The sequence below is a fragment of the Acanthopagrus latus genome, chromosome 17 (assembly GCF_904848185.1).
Source record: "Acanthopagrus latus isolate v.2019 chromosome 17, fAcaLat1.1, whole genome shotgun sequence".
NCBI classification, from domain to species: Eukaryota; Metazoa; Chordata; class Actinopteri; order Spariformes; family Sparidae; genus Acanthopagrus; species Acanthopagrus latus.
Genome location: NC_051055.1, coordinates 24,767,622 through 24,787,389, shown reverse-complemented (window position 1 = coordinate 24,787,389; position 19,768 = coordinate 24,767,622). Strand labels below are relative to the sequence as shown.

At 43.2% G+C, this 19,768-nt stretch overlaps 3 protein-coding genes, 1 long non-coding RNA gene and 2 pseudogenes across 7 annotated transcripts; 4 read left to right on the top strand and 2 right to left on the bottom strand.

The window, feature by feature from the left end:
* Window positions 1–284: 284 nt before the first annotated feature.
* On the top strand, window positions 285–3,795 carry LOC119006574 (free fatty acid receptor 2-like). Its single transcript, XM_037075441.1, has 2 exons — window positions 285–416; window positions 2,233–3,795. Exon 2 carries the CDS (start codon window positions 2,243–2,245, stop codon window positions 3,146–3,148), a length of 906 nt encoding a protein of 301 aa, XP_036931336.1. The 5' UTR covers window positions 285–416; window positions 2,233–2,242; the 3' UTR covers window positions 3,149–3,795.
* An 844-nt stretch (window positions 3,796–4,639) lies between these two features.
* On the top strand, window positions 4,640–6,888 carry LOC119006575 (free fatty acid receptor 2-like). Of its 2 annotated transcripts, none has more exons than XM_037075442.1 (2): window positions 4,640–4,770; window positions 5,395–6,888. In XM_037075442.1, exon 2 carries the CDS (start codon window positions 5,402–5,404, stop codon window positions 6,302–6,304), a length of 903 nt encoding a protein of 300 aa, XP_036931337.1. In that variant the 5' UTR covers window positions 4,640–4,770; window positions 5,395–5,401; the 3' UTR covers window positions 6,305–6,888. The 2 variants fall into 2 exon arrangements, with proteins under 2 accessions (XP_036931337.1, XP_036931338.1); XM_037075443.1 differs by having other exon boundaries at window positions 4,671–4,770; window positions 5,401–6,888.
* LOC119006576 lies at window positions 6,656–7,458 on the bottom strand (annotated as a pseudogene).
* Window positions 7,459–10,246: 2,788 nt separating this feature from the next.
* On the top strand, window positions 10,247–12,161 carry LOC119005720 (annotated as a pseudogene).
* Window positions 12,162–12,429: 268 nt separating this feature from the next.
* LOC119006277 lies at window positions 12,430–13,105 on the bottom strand. Its single transcript, XR_005070739.1, has 2 exons — window positions 12,876–13,105; window positions 12,430–12,566 (listed from the first exon to the last, which is right to left on the bottom strand). It is a non-coding gene; the product is annotated as an uncharacterized LOC119006277 (long non-coding RNA).
* A 1,976-nt stretch (window positions 13,106–15,081) lies between these two features.
* LOC119006073 (free fatty acid receptor 3-like) lies at window positions 15,082–19,697 on the top strand. 3 transcript variants are annotated; one of them, XM_037074412.1, is made up of 3 exons: window positions 15,082–15,487; window positions 18,052–18,097; window positions 18,644–19,697. In XM_037074412.1, exons 1-3 carry the CDS (start codon window positions 15,436–15,438, stop codon window positions 19,569–19,571), a joined length of 1,026 nt encoding a protein of 341 aa, XP_036930307.1. In that variant the 5' UTR covers window positions 15,082–15,435; the 3' UTR covers window positions 19,572–19,697. The 3 variants fall into 3 exon arrangements, with proteins under 3 accessions (XP_036930307.1, XP_036930308.1, XP_036930309.1); XM_037074413.1 differs by lacking the exon at window positions 18,052–18,097 and adding an exon at window positions 17,861–17,996 and having other exon boundaries at window positions 15,412–15,487; window positions 18,712–19,697; XM_037074414.1 differs by lacking the exon at window positions 18,052–18,097 and adding an exon at window positions 17,861–17,996 and having other exon boundaries at window positions 15,412–15,487.
* Window positions 19,698–19,768: the final 71 nt, after the last annotated feature.

Below are 19,768 nucleotides of genomic sequence, written 5' to 3'. Positions count from 1 at the left end.
GATTTATCTGGAATGATGAGTTGTGCTCAGAACTTGTGGTGTAGGCCTAAGTTTGAATAAAGGCAGGCTTGATGAAATCCAAACCTAATTTCTCGTGTCCAATCTTTATTCAAGCAGAGATCAAGAGGGAGGTGGTGTTATATTAATATACTCAATATCATGGTCAACATGAGCTTCAGTTTTGCATTTTGGTTAATATTAACTAACTGGTGTGTGCTCACTGGCCAGTACAGGATAGAGAACTGTGACACACCGGTTTGAATATGACTCAGCGCTTCCGGCTTATTACATTTTATATCAGCTCATCTTTGAACTTATGAGTTATGTATTGGTTGTGTTTGATGAAAGGTGCAGCAAGGACAGCAACACCGAGCTTCAGTTTTTTTTTTGTGAAATCCATTCCCACCAGCTTCCAAGTAAGTATATTTGTCCACCTTATCTGCTGTATTGATATTATGAGCAAACATTTCAAATCCTTTTTGCTTTTGAAATTCCACATCTGCTGTTTGGTATCTGAGGCCGGGAGCTGACTCCGGCACTGTTGTTTTTGAATTGCTCTGTGATCAGAGTCATGAAATTTTTTTCTTTCTGATGCTCCAACTACTCCAACATGAAGTCAAAGGAAGCTGAGACCACAACTGAGGATTTAACAATATCTGTAGGACTGTAGAGGGAAACCTAAGGATGCTGATTTAAACTTACAAATGTAACAGAATTGATAACATCCTTGTTTTCTGTTACATTATCAACAGTATTGTCAGTCAGTTAATAACTCTCAGAAATGTGGGATTCATGGCAGGTTTTTGGTGGAGGGGCTATCATGGGCTCCTTTCATTTCTCTAGTTTGTGCCTCCTGGTTTCCTCTCTCCTCCGGATGTCCTACTTGTGAATTGGGAATTGATGTCAGCACCATGTTTTGAAAAATGTTGCAGTTCCCAAAAATGCATGTTGAGGAGAGAGGAGGCTTGCCGGAGGAGCAGTGAGGGAGGATGCACAGGTTTAACCTTTGCGGAAGTCTGTTCAGCACCTTTTACAGAAGAGAGAGGTGTGACAAGCCGGAACATACAGACCATAGTGTGGGAGTGTTGGTGGAATACAAATGTGTTCCTTATATAGATAAGTTGTATTTACTATTTAAAACACTGGCGTGAGTCCAAGGTGGGGACAGGGGGTGTACAACCCTCTAACCCCCCCTAACCCTTCTAAGTTTCAGGACCCCCACCTTGTTTCATTTCCTATACATTTTTCACAATTATTTAGTTATTTAAAAGCATTTTAATTTAAAAGCATTTTAATGCTTTTAAATAACTGCTATCATGTCTCCATGACAGACAAAACATTTTAATGCTTTTAAATAAATAATACGACTCTCCCTCTGTCTGCATCCGGGGTGGCAGGTGCTATTACACAAGAGAAGAGGTGAGGAGGCGTAAACTAGGAAACATGAGAAGGAGCATGAGGACTATAAACTGGAAACTCCACATGTATTTTGCCCTTAATTATCACAGAAAACATGACTATCTTTACTGACGTTTTTCTTATTTTATTGATGTCATAGACAGCTCTCTCACACTTCTGGATATCTTGATTGTGCAAGTCGGCGTAATACGCACGATTACATTTCATGTCAACATTGTGCAAACGTGCTTGTGCACCGTACCGTGCCGAAGCACACCTCTTTCAACCATGCCAGGGCCAAGGAAGTGCTTACACTAATCAAACACACAGGAGGGTCAAATGTTCTTGGGCACAGCAGAGATGGCCGAGTTTCAGTGCGGCCTTAATGTTGACATCCTTACAACATGTACATCTAGACTGGCTCCCTCTAAACTTGCCTTCACCATGTATCTTTGATTGTTACCAAGGATGAAATCCCCCAGGAACAGAAAGGCTGACTCACAATCCAGTCAGACTGGCAACCTGGTAACATTTCGACCTGCTATCATGTCTCCATGACAAACAAAACAAATTAATCAAAACGTTTGGGCATAACTAGATCACCAGTAAGGCTGGCAACCTGGAACTACTCTTGTTCATTCCTTTAGATCATCATGGAGATGTAATAGCAGACAGAAATGGTGCCAGGCTACCATCTTGACTGTCACCATGACTGACTAGATAAATAAATAATCCCACCTTAACGCCTGTGTTGTTGGTAGCTATGGCTCTGTGGAAAATGGAAAAATATCTAGATCTCATTCATTTTTTCTTTTTTGTGTTTACTTCCTTTAGGTTTAGAATCATGATGGAGACCGAGGTCTGGAGTCAGGTTCTTCTCTCAGTTTACATCATTTCCTTCCTGATAGGCCTGCCAGCCAACCTCCTGGCTCTCTATGCCTTCAGTGTTAAGATCCACTCCAAGCCACTTCCAGCAGACATCCTTCTGCTCAACCTGACCGTCTCTGACCTCCTCTTTTTGATCATCCTTCCTCTTAAGATGCACGAGGCAGCTTCAGGCATGAAATGGAACCTGCCTGACTTCATGTGCTCCATCACCTCCTTCACCTTCTTCTCCACAATCTACACCAGCTCCTTGCTACTGATGGCAGTCAGCGTGGTTCGCTATGTTGGGGTTGCTTACCCTTTAGTCTATCATCAGCTGCAGAAACCTGTGTACGCTTTAGTTACCAGTGCTGTTATTTGGGTGATCTCAGCAGCACACTGCAGCATTACTTTCATCACCACACACCATCCAGACCTGGCCCAAAAAAATTCCACTATGTGCTATGAGAACTTCACAGATAAGCAGTTGAAGGTCCTCCTCCCAGTCCGTTTGGAGTTTTTCATTGTGCTCTGCCTTATACCTCTTATGATTTGTGTTTACTGCTACCTGCGCTGCATCTTGATCTTGTACAGCCGCCCCAGGATCTCCCCAAATCAGAAGCAGAAGGCCATTGGAATGGCCTTGGGGACTCTAGCTGTTTTTCTCATTTGCGTGCTGCCGTACAACCTCTCACATTTGGTGGGTTTCTTCCAGGGTGAGAGCCCAAAATGGAGGTACTACACCTTGCTGCTAAGCACCTTCAACACCTGCATCGATCCCATCATCTTCTACTTTTCCTCCTCCTCGTTCCACTGCAACAGTGAAAAGTCAATTTTCAGGAAACGTGCTCCAGGAGTACAACAGCGAGCCGCGAGTTCTGCCTAATACCCAAAACACACATAAATATACCCAGCTTCAATGTCACTGATGCACTGTCTGCTCAGGACATAATATCAGAATGTGCAATGCCCTCCCCACTGCTTTAACAGTGCAGTTATGTAAAATAATGTCTCACATGTATGTTTTAGCGACCACCGTATAACAGAACATCTTGTTAAGGGTTATCTGTTCATATTAAAGTGGACCGGGCTGCTTTCCTTTCGAGAGTGTTATGGATGATTTCATGATAAAACCACAGGACATTTTTGGTGCATGTGCAAAACAGAAATATTTTTGAATGATGATTTGTTTATTGTATGCACATCTGAGGGAAGGGATATCCTTTACACCCATGTGACATCATTTCTTGTTGTTTTTTTTGTTGTTTTTTTTTACATGGGCCAGTGACTCTTCTGCACTCATGCATTCTGTAGGCACACATGTGGAATATACCTGCAAGACAAAACACAAGTCAGCACTCAGGACTGTATAAAGTGCTTTCAATTACCTTTCTGTAATATACAGACATGCAAGCAAAAGATAAAGGGCAATAAGACTATTGTAAATTAAATTTGGCAAGACATATTGCTTGAGGTTATCTGTTGTATATAGAAATCTTACTCTTGATTGAAAAAGTGTAAATAAAGCTTAATGGAAAGAAAGTATGACTGTGGTGGATTGGTGATTTTTTTTAATGAGTTTTTTTTTCAAGAATTGCTGTTTGTAGACAATTTTTTAAAAACATGTAAATAACTGCATCATCTTAAAGATATTTTTGTTTCTTTTTTTAAGGCCACAAAATTAACCTGACAATGTTCACCAATCACACACACAAATTACACATGTGCAGACGATAGAAAAAAGATCCCAACTGTCAAACGTGTTAGTCTGTGAGAATATAATGATATCAGGGGTGCAGGCTGGATTAGAAAGTGTCCACTGATCTCCCCTCGTTATCTTGTCTCTGTTTACCCTTAACGTACCCTGTAGATACTAAGTATATACAAAATACTTATAGCCTAGTTTATTTCTCCTTTTCTCTAAAACTCCCAACTGTTACTGCTTTTTACCCTGAAACTAAATTTGAGTACCAAAGAAGACTGAAAGTATGTCATACTTTACACCATGAATTGCATAATTACATGGTTAATACCAGGAAATGAATTTTTTATTTATTTATTTATATTTTTATTTATTTTTTTTGTTTTACCTTTTCCTAAAAGACTTCAAATATGCAAAATTCAAAGTAAGTTTTTTGTCAACGGGGGCCAAGTTTTGATGAGCAGGAGATGAAATAAGATTTAATGTGTGTCAGCTTTAAGAAGATATCAAAAGCAGCTAATTGGCTCTCTCCTAGCATTGATCTGTCTCTCAACACTGAGCATCTTTTTCAAGCCACACAAATTATTTTTTTATTGCTCAAGAGTTGAGCAATATAGCAACTATGCTCTTGACCTTCCACAGGGTCTGGATTGCAACATGAGTGTCTATTTCAACTGCAGTTCAGACGAAACCTGCTAGCAGACTCCCGAATTACACTAAAGGTACAACAGGACAAGCAGGACAGAGCTTTGGTTGTACATTTTTTCGATTTATTTCTTTTTTTTCCGGGAAACAGCTGCATCTAGGTAAGTCAATATCTTTACCTTATCAATCATGTTGATATTATACTACATATTGAGAATCCTTTTTGCTACTGGAATTACACATATGGGATTTGGAATCTGAGGTTAAAAGATGACTTTGGAATTGTTCTGTGATCTTAGCGATGAAAACCCATTTTCCTAAATAACTTAATCCATTCTACTGTAAAAAAAAAAAAAAAAAAAAGGAGGATGGTGCAAATACCAATGAGGTATCAGTAATACAACAACATTTGAATTATCTATTTGTAATTTCAAATTTTGATCAAAAGACTGTGCATTTATTAATGTTGATGTAAATAATAGCTCAACAATGAATGATTGTGTTATTTTGTGATAGAGTAACCATTATTTATCACATTGATGTTTTATATTTAGTGTGCTTGCTCTTTAAACTGGCAACTGTTTTTTGCCCTAACTATTATTATAGAGTAATTGTTGATTGCACAATGAGTAAAGATAGAAAAATGTCACCATCATTATTTAGATTGGTTCCCTATAAACTTTGTTTTCAACATGCAATTTTGTCAACCCCTGGGTACAAAATGTTCCTGGATAAATAGATCAGATTTTATTTCATTTATTTATTGTTTACTTCCTTTTGCTTAGATTCAGGATGGAATCTGAGGTGAGGAGTGACGTCATTCTCTCAGTTTACATCATTTCCTTCCTGATAGGCCTGCCAGCCAACCTCCTGGCTCTCTATGCCTTCAGTGTTAAGATCCACTCCAAGCCACTTCCAACAGACATCCTTCTGCTCAACCTGACCGTCTCTGACCTCCTCTTTTTGATCACACTACCTCTCAAAATGCACGACGCAGCTTCAGGCATGAAATGGGACCTGCCTGGCTACATGTGCTCCATCACCTCCTTCACCTTCTTCTGCACAATCTACACCAGCTCTTTGCTCCTGACGGCAGTCAGTGTGGTTCGCTACATTGGAGTAGCTTTCCCTGTTGCCTATCATCAGCTGCAGAGACCTGTGTACGCGTTAGTTACCAGTGCTGTTATTTGGTTGATCTCAACAGCACACTGCAGCATTATTTTGATCACCATGCACCACCCAGACCTGGCCCAAAAAAATTCCACTGCCTGCTATGAGAACTTTACAGATAAGCAGTTGAAGGTCCTCCTCCCAGTCCGTTTAGAGGTTTTTTTTGTGCTCTGCCTTATACCTCTAATGATTTGTGTTTACTGCTACCTGCGCTGCATCTTGATCTTGTACAGCCGCCCAAGGATATCACCAATGCAGAAGCAAAAGGCCATCGGAATGGCCTTAGGGACTCTAGCTGTTTTTCTCATTTGTGTGCTGCCGTACAACCTCTCACATTTAGTGGGTTTCGTCAAGGGTGAGAGCCCAAAATGGAGGTACTACTCCTTGTTGTTTAGCACATTCAACACCTGCATTGATCCCATCATCTTCTACTTTTCCTCCTCCTCTTTCCACTGCAATAGTGAAAAGTCAATTTTCAGGAAGCGTGCTCCAGGAGTACAACAGCAAGCCACAAGTTCAACCTAATACCCAAAATGCATGTGAATGTATTGGATCTATGTCCAGCTTCGGTGTTTATATTGTACTTAAGTTGCTGCCATTATATCAGAATGTGCATTGTTCGACAAATTGCTTTAAAAGTACAGTTTATTAGTAAAACAGTGTCTCACATGTAGATGTTGCTAACCGCTGTGTAACAGAACTTCATGTTAAGGGTAATCTCTTCCTGCTCAAAGTGACTGAGCTGCTTTCCATCCTAAGTCATTGTTGGTAATTTTATGACAAAACAACAGGACAAGTATGGTGCATATGCAAATTCCAAATTATATTATTTCAGTCATATCCTTTACACCCACGTGACATCATTTCTTGCTCATTTTAACGTGGGCCAGCCACTCTTCTGCACTCATGCATTCTGTAGGCACAAATGTAGAATATACCTGCAAGACAAAACACAGGTCAACTGTAAAGTAATGTTTAACAACCAGAAAGAGGAAGTGGAAGTACACGTTTCTTGCATTATCTGACGCATACAATCGTACAGATGTGTGAGTTTCATAAGATAGTGAGCATTTTCATTAGTTTGAAGCTGATGAGACTGTACTGTACTGTAATTCATTATAAACAGTTGTCAATAAAATCATGGGAACATGAAAGTATGACTGTGTTGTTTTGGTGATTCTATGATTTGTTCTTCAAGAAATAACAGCCGTCAGCAAGACGGTAATCACATTGCACCCCTTAATTTGAACAAACTTGCAAAGAAGGTCATGACGAGAAGCGCCAGTCACCAAAGCGCTTGCCCAGGAAGTTCATTGTCACCCCGGTGTAAATGGCCATTGCAAGCAGAACAAAGAGAGCTGGCATGGTGGGCAGAGAGAAACACATGTTAAAATGAATATCCGTAATAAAAATAAATGTCGTCTGACTGAGAAAGTTTCCACGGCAGGCCAAGTGAACTTTGTCCGAAGATTACACAATATGTAAACTGACTAAATGGAGATTCAGATACATGTCACCATATAGCTGTGCTCTTCTGACTCACTTGAAACAAAGAACATGATCCCAGCAGCAAAGGAGCGGTTGAACCTCTCGAAAGCCGAGAAGTGGGCAAAGGAGAGGATTCCTGAGATAATACCAGCAAAGCATGACATGGCGGAGAGGATCATGAAGATCGACAACCAACAGTATAATAACAACAGTTTTGCACCACAATGTGATCCTCTTAATATTTCTAATGACTATGGATATTTTTTTGATTGTTCTCATGCACTGCTGGAGTCTTAAATCAGTGAACGTACGCATACATAAAGTTAAATTAACATTAAACTGGTCATGTTGACCGGAGTCAATTTTCTGACTTTCACAGTGTATCATCACTATTTGAGATCCAGTGTGCAGGATTTAAGGGGAAAGGAGAGAAATATTGTGTTTTCATTAGTGTATAATCACCTGAAACCAAGAATTATGTGTGTTTTTGTTACCTTAGAATTAACCTTTTTAACTACAGAGAGCAGTTCCACGTCAATGGAGCCCATGCCACAGCCCAAGCCCAGACAGACCATCTGCAGACCCTTTCCGGGGAACCCGCCTTGCCTACAAAGTGCCTCCACCAAGAAAGCGATGTTCTCGGCCACATCCTGGCACCCTGAAGTCTGGCTCTGAAGCTCCACTGTCAGCTGCCCAGCCGACGCTTGCTGGGTTTGCTCCTCTGATGGCATGGATGACACCCAAGCCAACACCAGCCAGTGGTTCTCAGTAGGCAGCCCGGTTGACACCTGTCAGTGGTCCTCGGTCAGCAGCCCGGTCCAGTCCTGTCCTAGCCCCTAGTTCAGAGGTCCGGCCGAGTCTTGTCCCTGCTCCTCGGTGGGTGGCCCTGCCAGTGTTGCTACGTCGGCGGTCCAGCCAACACCTGGCGACTCTCCGTCGGCTCGCAGGCCGACGGCAGACAGCCGCCAGCAACTCTCCATTGGCTTGCAGGCAGAGTCCAGCCACCAGCGACTCTCAATTGGCACCCAGGCCCGACAGCCGCCAGTGACTTTCCGTCGGCACCTAGGCCGACAGCCAGCAGTGACTGTCTGTTGGCCCACAGGCCGAGTCCAGCCGCCAACGACTCTCCGTTGGCTTGCAGGCTGACGGCCGACAGCTGCCAGCAACTCCCCGTCAGCTTGCAGGCCGAGACCAGCCGCCAGCAACTCCCTGTCGGCTTGCAGGCCGAGTCCAGCCACCAGCGACTCTCCATCGGCACCCAGGCCCGACAGCCACCAGTGCCGGCCTTCTGAAGGTGTCAGCCTTCGTCTTCACTGCCAGCCTCCTGAAGGTGTCAGCCTTTGTCTTCGCCACTGGCCTCCAGAAGGCCTTCACCTACATTGTCGCCGTGGGCTTCCAGAGGGCTTCCACTTTCACCACCAGTCTCCTGCGAATTCCGGCCTTCACCTACGCTGCCGGCTTCTCAAGGGTTTAAGCCTTCACCACCGGCTTCCAGGGGGTTTCAGCCATCATCCTCACCGCCAGCTTCCAGAGGGTCTCAGCCTTCATCTTTGTCACTAGTTTACAGTGGGTCCCAGACCACGCTGCTTCCATCAGCCTCCAGTGGGTCCCAGCCTGTGCCTACCTCTTTGTCGAGGGCCCCCAGAGACTGCCACTCTGCACCTACACCTATGCCTACACTGCCAGCCTCCAGAGAGTACCAGCCTGTGCCTATGCTGCTGGCCTCCAGAGACTGCCAGCCTGCGACTACACCTTCCCCCCCAGCTTCCAGTGTGTTCCACCCCACGCTGCTTCAGCCACCTTGCAGAGGGTCCCAGCCTTCATCTTTGCCGCCAGCTTCCACAGGGTCCCGGCCCACGCCCCCAGCCGCCATTGGGTCTCAGCCCATGCCTTCTCCACCGGCTCCCAGTGGGTCCCAGCCCATGCCTTCTCCGCCGGCTCCCAGTGGGTCCCAGCCCATGCCTTCTCCACCGGCTCCCAGTGGGTCCCAGCCCACGCCACTTCTGCCAGCTTCCAGAGGAAGAGAGAACTACAGAGAGCAGGTCCACGTCAATGGAGTTCACCATTCTACACCCCAGAGAGTGTCATGGTTCATGATTCTGTGTCTTGTGGTTTCTAGTATTTGATTTCCATGCCCTCTGGTGTCCTTTCAGTTTCCTGTGTTCTTCACTGTCTTTCCCTTCCTTCTTGGTGCATGTTTGTCTCCCCCTGTCTGTGTTAGGCTGTTCAGTGTGCTGCTCATCAGCCAGAGTGTCCCACCTGCTGCTCCACCTCACCTTTTCCTCCTCTTGTATGTGCGTCTGTTTCTGCAATTGAAGTGCTGACAGTTGAAACCACACAGCAGAACTCATCATAAGAACTGCTGCCCTGCAGACTGATCATGCCAACCATCACACAACCAGCTCGTAGCAACATCTCTCTTTGAACAAGTTCTTTTTTTTCCTTCAAAAATGCAAAAGTCAAAGTAAAGCTTTTGTCAACGGGGGCCAAATATTGATGTGTAGGAGATGAAATAAGATTTCATGTGTGTGAACTGTAAGAAAATATCAAACGCATCTAATTGGCTCTCTCCTAGGGTTGTTCTGTCTCTCCACACTGAACATCATTTAAGCCACACACACTACATTTTTCTTTCCCCACAAAAATGCTGTGCTTGAATAAACAGGATGCATGATATTAGAAGATATCTCTGCCTGTAACAGATTTAAACACTACATGAATGGGCCCCAGTTTATTCTCTGTTTCTGAGTTAACTAATGTAAATACTGCTGACAGAAAGGAATCAAATACTCTAGCTGTCCCAAGACAACAGAAAACTGATCTACTGGGGGCTAAAAGCTGCTATACACCGTCTGTGTGGCTATTCTCTGTTCCGTTGCTGACACCGTCTCAAAATCGCTTTCTTGTTATGAGGATGCAAAGGATGATCTAAATGGAACGTCTGTGTGGGAAAATGATTCACCCACATATGTTCTGAACTTGTGGCCCATGTTGTATAAAGTAGGCTTGATTAAAATTGATATCTTCGAATACTGGGCATCGTGTTTATTCAAGCACAGCGGTCTCATCCTTTATCACCATACTCAAATTAAAAGTAAACATGAGATTCAGTTTTGCATTTTATTTAATATTTATCAGCTGGTGTGGGCTCGTTGCTCATAAAAGGATGAGTGGAGAAATGTGACACACGTGGCTTGACTATGACATGATTTGCTCTTTCTGGTTTATCTGTCATATCAGCTCATGAACAAACCTCCTGGTTATAACCTGGCTCTTCTTGATGAAAGGCACAACAGGACAATCACCACAAAACTTTGGTTGTTTGTTTTTCACATTTTGTTTTGTTTTGTTTTTTTTGGAAACATCTTCATTTAGGTGAGTAAATATGTTTACCTTATCAATCATGTTGATATTATGCTACACATTGCAGATCCTTTTTGCAACTGGAATTCCTCATCTGGGGTTTGGAATCTGAGGTTAAAGATTACTTTTTGATTGTTTTTAACTGATCTTAGTGATGAAAAGCCATTTTCCTAAATAAATGTACCCTTTCTACTCTAAAAACAAAGAAAAAAGGACGATGGTGGAAACACCACTGTGGTATTACTAATACGAAAACATTTGGATTATTTTTTTGTAATGTAAAATTTGTTGTTTGTATTTCTAAACTAAAATGTCTTTGATCAAAAACTGCGCATTTAAATGTTGATGTAAATGATGGCACCAAAGTCAATAATCATTTTTTATTTTGTAATAGACTGACTATTATTTACTATATTTACGTGGTTTGTGCTTGGTGTACTTGCACTTTAAACTTGCAGCTGTTTATTGCCCTAACTATTATTATAAAATCATTGTTGATTGCACAATAAGTAACAATAGAAAAATAACACCATCATTATTTAGATCGGTTCCCTATAAACTTTGTTTTCAACATGACAGATTTTATTTCATTTATTTATTGTTTACTTCCTTTTGCTTAGATTCAGGATGGAATCTGAGGTGAGGAGTGACGTCATTCTCTCAGTTTACATCATTTCCTTCCTGATAGGCCTGCCAGCCAACCTCCTGGCTCTCTATGCCTTCAGTGTTAAGATCCACTCCAAGCCACTTCCAACAGACATCCTTCTGCTCAACCTGACCGTCTCTGACCTCCTCTTTTTGATCACACTACCTCTCAAGATGCACGACGCAGCTTCAGGCATGAAATGGGACCTGCCTGGCTACGTGTGCTCCATCACCTCCTTCACCTTCTTCTGCACAATCTACACCAGCTCTTTGCTCTTGATGGCAGTCAGTGTGGTTCGCTACATTGGAGTAGCTTTCCCTGTTGCCTATCATCAGCTGCAGAGACCTGTGTACGCTTTAGTTACCAGTGCTGTTATTTGGTTGATCTCAGCAGCACACTGCAGCATTACTTTGATCACCATGCACCACCCAGACCTGGCCCAAAAAAATTCCACTGCCTGCTATGAGAACTTTACAGATAAGCAGTTGAAGGTCCTCCTCCCAGTCCGTTTAGAGGTTTTTTTTTGTGCTCTGCCTTATACCTCTAATGATTTGTATTTACTGCTACCTGCGCTGCATCTTGATCTTGTACAGCCGCCCCAGGATATCACCAATGCAGAAGCAAAAGGCCATCAGAATGGCCTTGGGGACTCTAGCTGTTTTTCTCATTTGTGTGCTGCCTTACAACCTCTCACATTTAGTGGGTTTCGTCAAGGGTGAGAGCCCAAAATGGAGGTACTACTCCTTGTTATTTAGCACCTTCAACACCTGCATTGATCCCATCATCTTCTACTTTTCCTCCTCCTCTTTCCACTGCAATAGTGAAAAGTCAATTTTCAGGAAGCGTGCTCCAGGAGTACAACAGCAAGCCACAAGTTCAACCTAATACCCAAAATGCACATAAATGTATTGGATCTATGTCCAGCTTTGGTGTTTATATTGCACTTATATTGCTGCCATTATATCAGAATGTGCATTGTTCGACAAATTGCTTTAAAAGTACAGTTTATTAGTAAAACACATGTAGATGTTGCTAACCGCTGTGTAACAGAACTTCATGTTAAGGGTAATCTCTTCCTGCTCAAAGTGACTGAGCTGCTTTCCATTCCGCGCCATTGTTGGTAATTTTATGACAAAACAACAGGACAAGTATGGTGCATATGCAAATTCCAAATTGTATTATTTAAGTCATATCCTTTACACCCATGTGACATCATTTCTTGTTCATTTTAATGTGGGCCAGCCACTCCTCTGCACTCATGCATTCTGTAGGCACAAATGTAGAATATACCTGCAAGACAAAACACAGGTCAACTGTAAAGTAATGTTTAACAACCAGAAAAAGGAAATGGAAGTACACGTTTCTTGCATTATCTGACGTATACAATCGTACAGATGTGTGAGTTTCATAAGATAGTGAGCATTTTCATTAGTTTGAAGCTGATGAGACTGTACTAACTCATTATAAACAGTTGTCAATAAAATCATGGGAACATGAAAGTATGACTGTGTTGTATTGGTGATTTTATGATTTGTCCTTCAAGAAATAACAGCCATCAGCAAGACAGTAATCACATTGCACCCCTTAATTTGAACAAACCTGCAAAGACGGTCATGAGCAGAGCCACCCAGCCTAGTATGTAGGACCAAGAGAAGCGCCAGTCACCAAAGCGCTTGCCCAAGAGGTTCACTGTCACCCCGGTATTAATGGCCATTGCAAGCAGAACAAAGAGAGCTGGCACGGTGGGCAGAGAGAAACACATGTTAAAATGAATATCCGTAATAAAAATAAATGTTGTCTGACTGAGAAAGTTTCCACGGCAGGCCGGATGAACTTTGTCCGAAGATTACACAATATGCAAATTTTTATTATCCTATTTTTTTGATTGTTCTCATGCACTGCTGGAGTCTTAAATCAGTGAACGTACACATACATAAAGTTAAATTAACATTAAACTGGTCACGTTGAGTGGAGTCAATTTTCTGATTTTGATGCATTTTTTTTTTAAATCAGCAGATCTTCAGATCAGTTTCCGAGCAAATCAGATTTTGAATGAATGACACAGCACCATATTTTCCCACTGCTGCACTGACTAAAAACTGTTACAGGCACACTGCCAAATCAAGTGGGGTTACAAATGTTTGTTGTACATAATTGGTATTCTGTGTCTGTTTGTGTTAAAATTTCATTGCGCTGTCTCCTACATAGAAGGAAATGATCATAGAGGAAGTTAAGACACTTTAAATATAACTCACAGTGTATTGTCACTATTTGAGATCCAGTGTGCAGGATTTCAGGGGACCTGTTGACAGAAAAGAGAAATATTGTGTTTTCATTAGTGTATAATCACCTGGAACCAAGAATTATATGTGTTTTTGTTACCTTAGAATGAACCTTTTTAACTACAGAGAGCAGTTCCACGTCAATGGAGTCGATGGAGCCCATGCCACAGCCCAAGTCCAGACAGGCCATCTGCAGACCCTTTCCAGGGAACCCGCCTTGCCTACAAAGTGCCTCCACCAAGAAAGCGATGTTCTCGGCCACACCCTGGCCCCCTGAAATCTGTTTTTTGAAGCCCCAGCTCCACTGTCAGCTGCCCAGCCGACGCATGCTGGGTTTGCTCCACTGATGGCATGGCTGACACCCAAGCCAACACCAGCCAGTGGTTCTCAGTAGGCAGCCCGGTTGACACCTGTCAGTGGTCCTCAGTCAGCAGCCCGGTCCAGTCCTGTCCCAGCCCCTTGTTCAAAGGTCCGGCCGAGTCTTGTCCCTGCTCCTCGGTGGGTGGCCCTGCCAGTGTTGCTATGTCAGCGGTCCAGCCAACACCTGGCGACTCTCCGTCGGCTCGCAGGCCGAGTCCAGCCGCTAGTGACTCTCTGTTGGCTTGCAGGCCGACGGCAGACAGCTGCCAGCAACTCTCCATTGGCTTGCAGGCAGAGTCCAGCCACCAGCGACTCTCAAATGTCACCCAGGCCCGACAGCCGGCAGCGACTGTCCGTCGGCTCACAGGCCGAGTCCAGCTGCCAGCGACTTTCCATTGGCTTGCAGGCCGAGTCCAGCCACCAGCGGCTCTCAAATGGCACCCAGGCCCGACAGCCGGCAGCGACTGTCCGTCGGCTCACAGGCCAAGTCCAGCCACCAGCGACTCTCCATTGGCTTGCAGGCCGACAGCTGACAGCTGCCAGCAACTCCCCATCGGCTTGCAGGCCAAGTCCAGCCGCCAGCAACTCCCCCGTCGGCTTGCAGGCTGAGTCCAGCCACCAGCTGGCTTCCCAAGGGTTTGCGCCTTCACCACCGACTTCCAGGGGGTCGCAGCCATCATCCTCACCGCCAGCTTCCAGAGGGTCTCAGCCTTCATCTTCATCACTAGTTTACAGTGGGTCCCAGCCCACGCTGCTTCCATCAGCCTCCAGTGGGTCCCAGCCTGTGCCTACCTCTTCGTCGCCAGCCCCCAGAGACTGCCACTCCGCACCTACACCTATACCTACACTGCCAGCCTCCAGAGAGTACCAGCCTGCACCTATGCCGCTGGCCTCCAGAAAGTGCCAGCCTGTACCTATGCCACCAGCCTCCAGAGACTGCCAGCCTGCGACTACGCCTTCCCCCCCAGCTTCCAGTGGGTTCCACCCTACGCTGCTTCTGCCGTCTTGCAGAGGGTCCCAGCCTTCATCTTCACCGCCAGCCTCCATTGGGTCTCAGCCCATGCTTTCTCCACTGGCTCCCAGTGGGTCCCAGCCCACGCCGCTTCTGCCGGCTTCCAGAGGAAGAGAGAACTACAGAGAGCAGGTCCATGTCAATGGAGTTCACCATTCTACACCATCATGTTCCTACAGTAGCTCAGAGTGGACAAACCAAACACTGGCCCCAGAGAGTGTCATGGTTCATGATTCTGTGTCTTGTGGTTTCTAGTATTTGATTTCCATGCCCTCTGGTGTCCTTTCAGTGTCCTGTGTTCTTCCCTGTCTTTCCCTTCCTTCTTGGTGCATGTTTGTCTCCCCCTGTCTGTGTTAGGCTGTTCAGTGTGCTGCTCATCAGCCAGAGTGTTCCCACCTGCTGCTCCACCTCACCTGTTCCTCCTCTTGTCATTAGTGTCTGTGTATATAGTCTTTGTCTTCCCTCTGGTGTTTGTCCATTCATTCCTTCTGTTCATGTTCAAGTGATGTCCTTCCAGAGTTCCCAGTGGTTCCTCGTATGTCTCCAGTCCCTCAGTGGTATGTGTTTATTTGGACTTTGATTCTTGCATTCTACATCTTTGATTTGAACTTTCCTTTTGATTTGTACTCTGTCTTTTTGTTTGCACTTTGTTTAGATGTCTTGGTTGCTACTTTGCATTTGTCCCTTTTTGTCTAGTTTTTGGCCTAGCTCCCTTTTTGTTTTTTGTACTACTTTGGTTAATAATAAAGCTTGCCTTTCGTTCCCCTCAATCCTGCCTCTTGTCCTGTGAGTAACTGCATTTGGGTCCACCTACTATCTCCTTAGCTTTCCCCTTTCAACCCCCGTGACAGAGAGATCCATTCATGTTAATTGGTGTACGTTTAGATTAAGATTGCTGTATTTTCATTGTTAGGAACTATGAATGGCAATGTTGGTCTGTCAGCTGGTCATTCAAGTGTCAGTCCACACTAAAATATCTATTGCCTTCAAATTTCCTGCAGCTATTTGCTCCAAAAAGTATCCTTACGACTGAATTTTCCTCCAGTGTCACCATGAGGTTGACACGTCTGGTTTGGAATGAGGTGTTTAGACAACAGTGTTGCCATGACATTTGGTTCAGACCTTCATGTCCCTATGAGAATGAAATGTAATAGATTGGTGATCCTCTGGCTTTTGATCCTGTGCCATCATTATCTTTAAAACATCAATTTGTCCAAAACTTTGGTGTCTGAAAACAACTAATAACATTCCAACCAGCCCTTAATGGGTACAGGCAGATTTTAGCGTGTTAACATGCTTACTCAGATGGTGAATATGCATCTGCTAAACAGCATGGCATCATCACTGTGAGCATGTTAGTATATAGACATTGGCATTTAGCTCAAAGCTCTGCAGTGTTTTGTCTTGTTGAAAGGGTTCTGTACATCTTTTAACTACTTTTTTTTTCAATGTGACCTGAAAAATTAGACCTCTCTGTTGCCTGCTGTACACAACTGCCAGACAGACGGCACTGCATCCATTAGTCAGTGCAAAAAGAGAAGGAGACAGGAGTCAGTTGTGCAAGTAAACTTAGTTATGATTTTCTTTTTTTTTTTTTTTTTTTACAGCTTTAGTTTTATTGTTGATTTAGATGCAAATAGATAAAGGAGACATGAACGGCCTGAAGGTGAGAATGCAGGTTATTCTTTAAGTTACAGCTGGAACACCCTGATTTCAGTATCATATGAAGGAAAGACATCAATATGCGTTTCCTGATTGGACCAACAATCTAACTGTTAGTTCACCTCCTGAAAGTGTTGAATTAATACCGCTATACGTCAGGCGAGGCTCCTTCTTGTAGACTAACCCCATGAGCAACATTTGCAGCTCCTCATTTCAGGGTGATGCTGGAGACAGATAATGCTTTTAGTATGTATGTGAGTCTGTTTGAACGATTTAAGTGTAAGGAAACATGAACAGCCTGAAGGCGAGGACGCAGAAGCAGGACAAACCACTGTATGTCATATCAATCTGCTTTGCCACAGGTGAAAATGGGGCTTTGAGCTATAGCTACGACACCATGATTTAAATATCTGATGGAGGAAAGACATCAACATACATTTCCTGTTTCGACCAACAAACTAACTGTTAGTTCACCTCCTGAAAACGTGAAAAAGTGTTGAATTTATACCAGTAGTCTAAATAACAGAGGTGGCTCTGTTTAAACAATTTTAATAAAGTATTCTGACTCTTGTAGACTAACTCAATCAGCAGCATTTGCAGTTCCACATTTAAGGGTGATGCTGGAGATTAAATAAGATTTCATGTGTGTGAACTGTAAGAAAATATCAAACGCATCCAATTGGCTCTCTCCTAGGGTTGTTCTGTCTCTCCACACTGAACATCATTCAAGCCACACGCATTACGTTTGTCTTTCCCCAGAAACTCTGAGTTAACTAATGTAAATACTGCTGACAGAAAGGAATCAAATACTCTAGCTGTCCCCAGACAACAGAGAACCAATCTACTGGGGGCTAAAAACTGCTATACACTGTCTGTGTGGCTATTCTCTGTTCCGTTGCTGACACTATCTCAAATCGCTTTCTTGTTATGAGGATGCAAAGGATGATCTAAATGGAACGTCTGTGTGGGAAAATGATTCATCCAAAATGATGACATATGCTCTGAACTTGTGGCCCATGTTGTATAAAGTAGGCTTGATTAAAATTTATATCTTCGAATACTGGGCATCGTGTTTATTTAAGCACAGCGGTCTCATCCTTTATCACCATACTCAAATTAAAAGTAAACATGAGATTCAGTTTTGCATTTCATTTAATATTTATCAGCTGGTGTGGGCTCGTTGCTCATAAAAGGATGAGTGGAGAAATGTGACACACGTGGCTTGACTATGACATGATTTGCTCTTTCTGGTTTATCTGTCATATCAGCTCATGAACGAACCTCCTGGTTATAACCTGGCTCTTCTTGATGAAAGGCACAACAGGACAATCACCACAAAGCTTTGGTTGTTCATTTTTCACTTTTTTTTTTTGTTTTGTTTTTTTTGGAAACATCTTCATTTAGGTGAGTAAATATGTTTACCTTATCAATCATGTTGATATTATGCTACACATTGCAGATCCTTTTTGCAACTGGAATTCTTCATCTGGGGTTTGGAATCTGAGGTTAGATTACTTTTTGATTTTTTTTAACTGATCTTAGTGATGAAAAGCCATTTTCCTAAATAAATGTACCCCTTCTACTCTAAAAACAAAGAAAAAAGGACGATGGTGGAAACACCACTGTGGTATTACTAATACAAAAACATTTGGATTATTTTTTTGTAATGTAAAATTTGTTGTTTGTATTTCTAAACTAAAATGTCTTTGATCAAAAACTGCACATTTAAATGTTGATGTAAATGATGGCACCAAAGTCAATAATCATTTTTTATTTTGTAATAGACTGACTATTATTTACTATATTTACGTGGTTTGTGCTTGGTGTACTTGCACTTTAAACTTGCAGCTGTTTATTGCCCTAACTATTATTATAAAATCATTGTTGATTGCACAATAAGTAACGATAGAAAAATGACACCATTGTTATTTAGATTGGTTCCCTATAAACTTTGTTTTCAACATGCAATTTTATCAGCCCCCGGGCACAAAGTGTCCCTGTAAAATGAGATCAGGCTTTATTTTTGTGTCTGTTTACTTTCTTCGGTTTAGATTCAGGATGGAGACCGAGGTGTTGAGTGACGTTCTTCTCTCAGTTTACATCATTTCCTTCCTGATAGGCCTGCCAGCCAACCTCCTGGCTCTCTATGCCTTCAGTGTTAAGATCCACTCCAAGCCACTTCCAACAGACATCCTTCTGCTCAACCTGACCGTCTCTGACCTCCTCTTTTTGATCATCCTTCCTCTTAAGATGCACGAAGCAGCTTCAGGCATGAAATGGAACCTGCCTGACTACATTTGCTCCATCACGTCCTTCACTTTCTTCTGCACAATCTACACCAGCTCCTTGCTACTGACGGCAGTCAGTGTGGTTCGCTACATTGGAGTAGCTTTCCCTGTCACCTATCGTCAGCTGCAGAGACCTGTGTACGCGTTAGTTACCAGTGCTGTTATTTGGTTGATCTCAGCAGCACACTGCAGCATTACTTTCATCACCACGCACCACCCAGACCTGGCCCAAAAAAATTCCACTGCCTGCTACGAGTACTTCACAGATAAGCAGCTGAAGGTCCTCCTCCCAGTTCGTCTGGAGATTTCTGTTGTGCTCTGCCTTATACCTCTTCTGATTTGTGTTTACTGCTACCTGAGCTGCATCTTGATCCTGTACAGCCGCCAAAGGATCTCCCCGATGCAGAAGCAGAAGGCCATTGGAATGGCCTTTGGGACTCTAGCTGTGTTTCTCATTTGTGTGCTCCCATTCAGTGTTTCTCATTTGGTGGGTTTCTTCCAGGGTGATAGCCCAAAATGGAGGTATTATTCCTTGCTGTTAAGTACTTTCAACACCTGCATTGATCCCATCATCTTCTACTTCTCCTCCTCCTCTTTCCATTGTAATAGTGAAAAGTCCATTTTCAGGAAGCGTGCTCCAGGAGTACAACAGCAAACCGCAACTTATAATACAGACCACATTTCACCATAAATATATTGGAATTATAGCCAGCTTCAGTGTTTATATTGCACCGTATATCACTGACGTAATACCACAATGTGCACTGTTTGACAAATTGCTGTAAGAGTGCAGTTTATTTGTAAAACAGTGTCTCACATGTAGATGTTGCTTTTCGCTGTGTAACAGAACATCATGGTAAGGGTAATCTGTTCTTTCTCAAAGCGAGT

Bases quoted from the DNA above. Each gene is read 5' to 3' on its own strand.
- LOC119006073 (XM_037074412.1), top strand. From the start codon at position 15,436: ATGTCCTTCCAGAGTTCCCAGTGGTTCCTCGTATGTCTCCAGTCCCTC. The intron at 15,488-18,051 runs GTATGTGTTTAT...TACACATTGCAG, and splicing joins ATGTCTCCAGTCCCTCAGTG to ATCCTTTTTGCAACTGGAAT. The intron at 18,098-18,643 runs GTTAGATTACTT...TCTTCGGTTTAG, and splicing joins TCTGGGGTTTGGAATCTGAG to ATTCAGGATGGAGACCGAGG.
- LOC119006575 (XM_037075442.1), top strand. From the start codon at position 5,402: ATGGAATCTGAGGTGAGGAGTGACGTCATTCTCTCAGTTTACATCATT.
- LOC119006574 (XM_037075441.1), top strand. From the start codon at position 2,243: ATGATGGAGACCGAGGTCTGGAGTCAGGTTCTTCTCTCAGTTTACATC.